The 6,978-nt window shown below is 38.1% G+C and overlaps 1 protein-coding gene across 1 annotated transcript; it reads right to left on the minus strand.

Moving 5' to 3' along the window:
* Positions 1-4,503: 4,503 nt before the first annotated feature.
* LOC127086468 (indole-3-acetic acid-amido synthetase GH3.6) lies at positions 4,504-6,688 on the minus strand. The gene is made up of 3 exons (XM_051027237.1): positions 6,341-6,688; positions 5,336-6,237; positions 4,504-5,255 (listed from the first exon to the last, which is right to left on the minus strand). The coding sequence occupies exons 1-3, from the start codon at positions 6,631-6,633 to the stop codon at positions 4,681-4,683; spliced, it is 1,770 nt and encodes a 589-aa protein (XP_050883194.1). The 5' UTR covers positions 6,634-6,688; the 3' UTR covers positions 4,504-4,680.
* Between the last annotated feature and the right edge of the window lie 290 nt (positions 6,689-6,978).

The raw sequence follows: 6,978 nt of genomic DNA on the forward strand, positions 1-6,978 counted from the left end.
GGTGATCCCTTCTCATCAGGAGTTGTTATGCCGTCATTCTATATTTTTATTCATGTAGTTGCTTTACCTTCTGTTATTTCATTTAAACTGGCATTTTTTTCATAGGTGAGTATTTAAGTTATGTCAGTTGTAAGAACACATTATTAATTAGGATGTACTCATTTTCCATTGCACCTCCCTAGAGGCATGGGTATTTAATGAGGTTATATCTATATATATGCTTATTTATTTATGCCCTACCTACACGGGAAATACAGTTCCATGAGGAACAAAAACAATTATATTTTTTTGATCCCTCAAGGATAGATCCTTGTTGCCCATAGAGGCAATTATATTTGATGGATCCCCCAAGGGTGGATACTTGCTTCCCACCGAGGCAATTATATTCCCTAGATCCCCCAAGGATGGATCCTTGCCAACCATATATGCCTTTACATTTGCTAGATTCCCCAAGGGGGGATCCTTGCCTCCCATAAAGGCAATTATATTCGATGGGTCCCCCAAGGGTAAATCCTTGTCGCCCATAGAGACAATTATATTCTCTGGATTCCCCAAGGGTGGATCCTTTCCACCCATAAAGGCAATTATATTCGTTGGATCCCCCTAAGGTGGATCTTCCCGCCCATAGAGGCAATTATATTTGATGGACTCCCCCAAGGGAAGATCCTTGCCCATAGAGGCTATTATATTTGTTGGATCCCCCAAGGATGGATCCTTGCTGACAAAAGAGCAACCATAACATCAAAACGACTTATAATCCTGGAAAACTAAAAGAACAAGGAAATCAATTAATATAAAGGCACCCACAAGAGAAGGCCATTATCCTAAAATAACTATGAAGTCCCCATGAAGGGGTAATCAAATTTACAACCAAATAGAAAAAATCATTCTTCATCCACCAACTCCCTATTCATAACCACTTTGAAAGGGTCCAGAGGACTCAAGTCTAGCTAGGGGTAACGAACAGCCACCCGCCTCCTCGCCTCTTTAAAATGATTGATAGAGGCCACCACGACTTTGCTTGTGAGTGGAATGACACGCTCCTCCATGCATATAAAGACGTCCTAAGTATACTCGAGAAATTTCTTTAAATCCTCCACCTCTATTTGCTTGATCATCCTTTCTTCAGTTTCTTCCTCGACAAGAGCCTTTAAATGATCCCTTATTGAATTCATCTACCTTAGTGCCACCCCTCCTTCACGGGTACGCTTTCCCAAGTTAGACACCCTAGATTGCATAATATCCAGGGTTTTGGCGTGCTTTTCCCTTAGCACTTTGTCCACCAAAAAGAAACTTACCAACTGGGCCTCGAACAGATTTGACAATTGGGTAGTAAATAGAGCATTAAGCATCTGATAATCTCGAGGGAATTTTCTGGAACATAAAAGAAATTATTGGTAAACATTGTACCTTCAAAGGTAGATTCATTCCATAATGAGAGCTTTGGAGGATGTTTGACGTCTACCAAACTCTTTGTCCCTATTCCTTGGCTCCCACCCGAGGCAGGAGAATTCGTTCTCCGTCTGGAAGAACTAAAGGGACTAATCTCTGCTGCTCGTGAGGTTTCACATCGTAATTCTTTTGGAGTAGCATAAGAGTCGTGGGAAAAGATCGAATCGCTAGCTGATCATTCATCTGAACTTTTACCATGCGCTCTCATTTTTCATCGAAGGGTACCACCATCTTATCACCTTCATATAACAAATCATTAGAACGCTCCCATACAAATATTATGCCTAAAAAAATATACATATTTTCTCTTACCTAGGTACTCCTTTACTCCATTACCATCATCACGGTCCCGAGCTTTGTAGATGTTGCACTCCAGAGGGATGAAGCACTTTAGAGCCTCCATCACCTCGGGATCCAAGGGAGGAAGGACATGTGATTTCACCCTCGCTTTGGCCTTTGGAGGTCTTAGAAAACGAGAACAAAGGCCCTCCTCTCGCTCCAACCATGATAGGATGCGCGTGATTTAAACCCCTTATATGAGCAAGATTTTCTTTCCAATCCTCATAAGGACTGGAAAAAGGCTTCAACAAACGCATCCCCGGAAAAGGTTGTAGAGTCGTCTAGCCGCTGCTGGGGAGGGGCTCTGTCAAGAAGATATACAAGAGCGCTCTGACCGGGGGGGGACACTTCTAAGTGACATAACACTATCTAAAAATCCCTAAGTATATTCCCCAACAGTTACAAACTTTGTTTCAAAGGAAGTGAAAGGAACCAAAACTCCCAAATCATAAACAATAGGGAGGTGCAAGTAGAAGTAAAGAGAGATGGGATCTTTAGAGATATCCATATTTGCTCGATAACCACACGAATAGTGCTCCATGAATATATCCCTCTCGTGACCTGTACTGGAGAAACTAATACCATGTAGAATTTGTTGATCATATCCATAGTAGAATACAAGGAGGCTATATCTCGCACATGGATGAAAGTAATTTTCCTTTCCGTGGTATATGAAAATAAAATCAGATGCATGAGACTATGAAACATTACTTCTGAAAATACATAGGAAATCCAAAATAAATAAACTCACATGAACATACAATAGGATGACTCCAGAAGAGAGAAAATATCCACGTGTAGTAGCCAAACATGGCGGGTCGATTTGTCTTCTCGAGGAAAAGCCATCATGATGTAAATTTAATGCTACCCATGACTCTTCCCCATCTAACACTAAATCTGGATAACTCGGTTGACGTCCCATCAATGTCGACACATTTTTTCGGACCTTCTGAATGCCCGAGGCAGGTAGGGATAGGAAAGAACGAAACACTTTCAGCTGAGGGACTCGCCCGTTATTTCCCTCACCCTACGTTGAGGGATTCTCGATGAAGAAGGCGTCGACCTCAGCTCTTAGAATTGCCAGCAGGACTATATGTGCCTTAAAGAAGACGGTTACTTCCAAAATACTTCACCCTCTAACGGATAAAACCTTTGTGCTTGAGGGACTATGTAGTGTCTTATTTGTCAAACTACTATATTAAGGCGCACATCACCTAACAAGTAAGTTCCCCGAACACAGTACAATGGAGCCGCCCATGCAGCCTGTTCAACATAAAATTAAGGAAGAAAAATTCCTTGTTGACTCTAGAGATATAGTCGATCAACGACCTCCCTAAAAAAGTGGGAAACAGGATAGTCCACGTCTAAAGGGGTCCATAAGCCCTAGCCCTAGAGAATTCTTGTAAATAGAAGATCCCCCAAAGGGACAAGGGATCAAGTCATCATTCACTCAATACCCCTCCCCTAAATACTGCTCAGAGAACACTTTGCTCTTGGAAGTCCTAACACCGGTAATTTAACCGTCCGCCTGCAATCCAACAGCGCTAACCACCGATAAAGCCTCTCATCTCACATGAGTTGGCCCCTTAAACAACCTCCAATGCCACCATACATGGCGTCTCACCACCGTGATGTAGCACTCACCTCATTTGTGTAATATACTTATTAGGGCCTATGAGTCTCCCTGCTCTCATTGTTACAAATGCTCATCCTTTTTCCAAACCATTGTTAGACCTTAATGCCAAACCCCAATTTCTCGGCCTCTTATGCACGGGCATCTAACATAACAATAATCGGTTGAGTAATCGGTTTAAGATCATCATTCACCTCATCCAATTTAACATCCACACTCACAACATCTTTAGGAAAAATATCCTGGTGCACCATATCTATTACCACCAGATACAGAAAAATAGCCTTAAAACTCAAACTATCATGACAATTCAGTGATGCATATTCGGACCACACCAAGCATTGTTCGAAGATACATATCTGAATTCAACGTTCATTTTTTTAGTTCAAAAAACACAATAATACAAGGAATGAGGGATGAAATGAATGAACTTTACTTGCAATTCCAGCTTCTTTTACTCCCTTTGATGTAATAATATGCAAGAATGATGTTTTAGTGTTGAAAATTTGATTGAGAAAGCGATAATTTTTTTAAGGGTTTTCAAATGGAGTCTTTTTTCAGCATGAATATGAAGATCAAGCAAGGTGGTGTTTTATCCAATTTTCCACTTGATATTTTCGGATATGCATCTCTAGAAACATCACTGAATTGTTAATTAAACCAGTTGAATGAATAAAAACACCATAAATGAGTACATGGTATTTCGGAGATGTATCACTGGATCCATCCAAATAACGTACGGAGATGCATCTCCAAACCATATTTTGTTCAAAATGGGGTGGATCTCAGAAAAGCGAAGACTCATGTGATTGTGGGTGCGTCCAAAGATACATTTTTGAATACATGAATAAAATTTGCGTACTTCAAGAGGATTGGGGGCAATATTAAAGTATAGATATATACTAAAGTAGCTATTAATTTTCTTATAAGCAGCTAGTTAGATGTTGATTGTCTAAATGAAATAAATAAACATTTTATTATATTTGTCTCGAATGTTTCATAATCACTAGACAAATGGATAAAACTTTTTTAGGCATGTATTATAAAAAATTTAAGTACATCAAAACAGATGCAAAGAGTAGTACTAATATTAAATTTATTCAAACATAGATAATAGGATCACAAGGGATTATGCAAGTACCAGAACCAAATCAAAGTTGGACAAATAAGGGATCTAAAGAAGCATACATGCATAGATTACTTTATTATTATTAGAGAAACCCTAAGATGGAAAAGTTGTGTTTCAATTCTAGTCATTAATCCACCTTATGACTAGGAACCCATTGTGGACATTTAGGACTAAAATACTTTGCTATAACTCTTGACTCCAAAAGCTCCACAACAGCTGCAGATTTCACACACCTAGGAGTTTTGTATTGATTTATTGAAGCTCCTGAACTAATAGCATAATCCATAAGCTTATCAAATGTCCCCAACTCCACAATCTTAATCTCCAGTGGCCCAATTGATTTGTCTGAAGCACGACCTTGTCGATAAACACTGTTAAGTGACTCTTCAATAGTTAAACAACAATCTTCATAAACACAATCTGGAATTATTGTTGACCCTTTAAGATTTAATTCCCAATAAAACACATAATGTCCTGGAATTGTTCTTGTATCTGCATAAGTAGTGTACTCTGCTACATCTGCATCATATGGTGCTAAATGTGTGACACCATTTTTAATTGCATTTTGTAGCTCAACTTCATCTGTTTTGTCTATATCTATGCTTAGAACAACGTTTTTTCTGCAGACAAAGCTGAATTGCGGTGCATTGTTTTTGAATCCAGAAACTTTCAATATATCTCCCACTTTGTACCTATAAAGTCCTGTAAATGTCACACTCGTGTTCATTAGTAAACCCATATTTCAAATGTGTATATTTTTAAATAGTAAATAAATCACTCACCACCATAAGTGGTAACAAGAATCTCATATTCTTGGTCCAGCTTGACATCAACCAGATCCACCGACTCTTGTTGTTCTTTCTCAGGTACAAGATCATTGCTTCTATTAACCGGTAAGAACTCATAGTAACATATGGTAGGGATAAGGGTATAAGACACGTCACAAGGTTTACAGAGAGGATTAAGGTTAACACCAAAGAAACCTTCACTTGCAGCATACACATTACAAACAAGTGGAAGACCATTAGTATAATAATCCAAAGTAGGAATATACTGTGACATTGATCCTGTCACAATAGCATCAACATACTTGGTATTAGGCCACAACCTAGTTATAATACCTTGCCAACAACCTTTGCTACACTCAAATTCAACAAAATCTGCTAGATTTTTGTCAGGTTTGAGAATCTTCATCACAGCCTCTCTCACTGAACTGTCAGTGATAAGAGGATTAACTGTTCCAGTTCTTATATCATTGCAAAAAAGTGACCAATTTTTCTGGAGGAACCCAATGGCCCGAATGAGACCCGAAGCAAAAACAGCACCGACACGAGAGACTTCCTTGTTTTGACAAAGACCACATAGAAGTTGTGAATACATACTTTGGTATGAGTCAAGACAAAAAATAGTTTCATTTGGACTTGTGTAATTTGTGTATGGATCACAAGACTTGTTTATAAATTCAGAACTTTTGTAAATGCTTGTAAGAACGGGACAAGCTTTAATGCCTCCTGGTGTTTTAGATTCACTTTTTATGAACATTAGGTACATTCCTTTGCCTTTTTCTAGGTCAGGAACAAATTGACTAATTATTGGCATCAATAGACTAGTTAGAAAATATCTTTTTCCAGATTCTTCTTCTGTTGCTGGTGTCAACTTTCTCTCACCGCCCGATGTTCCTGAGCTGCGATACCAACAATAACCAAAACAAGCCAATTAATATGTAGATAGAATACCAAACAATATAAATATAATCTTAAATTTCCAACTAAACCAAAACCATGTACCTCGTGAGAAAGTGTGAAATGGGGTTTGAGGTGAGGATTGGAGAAGTATCACCATTGGCAATACGGTTAATATCATTTTTGATATCTTCAAAGGTTATGATAGGGACAAGTTTCTTAAAGGTTTCCCTATCAGTTTGGCCATTGAGACCATGTCTTTGCAAGTACTCAACATTTGCATTGTGAGACAGAATTTCAGCTAACACTTTCTTTTGGAATTCATCTGCATGTGTAGTAACATCTTCTATGAAGTCAAGAACTTCTTTTCTTTTTTCTGAGAGATCAGAAGTTGACATGGTGAATAAAGATAAAATAACTCAAGAACTAAAGAGTTACAAGAGCATTGTGAGGTTTGAATGAATGAGAAGCGGTATATATAGAGATAAACAGATGACCCCTTAGTTATTGTATCCACTTTCACATGGAAAAAATATATTTTTATTGATCAGGTGATATTTTTTAAAATTACATGAAAAAATATATTTTTATTGACCAGGTGATATTTTTTAAAATTACATGAAAAATATCATTCTTTCTAGATATCACTCTTCTCTTTCTTACCTAATACATTTCTATCTACCTCACTCGTATATAGAGATAAGCAGATGACTCCTTAGTTATTGTATCCACTTTCACATAAA

This window comes from Lathyrus oleraceus, chromosome 5 (assembly GCF_024323335.1).
Source record: "Lathyrus oleraceus cultivar Zhongwan6 chromosome 5, CAAS_Psat_ZW6_1.0, whole genome shotgun sequence".
Taxonomy (NCBI): domain Eukaryota; kingdom Viridiplantae; phylum Streptophyta; class Magnoliopsida; order Fabales; family Fabaceae; genus Lathyrus; species Lathyrus oleraceus.

Bases quoted from the DNA above. Each gene is read 5' to 3' on its own strand.
- LOC127086468 (XM_051027237.1), bottom strand. From the start codon at position 6,633: ATGTCAACTTCTGATCTCTCAGAAAAAAGAAAAGAAGTTCTTGACTTC. The intron at 6,238-6,340 runs GTACATGGTTTT...TTGGTATCGCAG, and splicing joins ATTTCACACTTTCTCACGAG to CTCAGGAACATCGGGCGGTG. The intron at 5,256-5,335 runs GTGAGTGATTTA...TGACATTTACAG, and splicing joins TCTTGTTACCACTTATGGTG to GACTTTATAGGTACAAAGTG.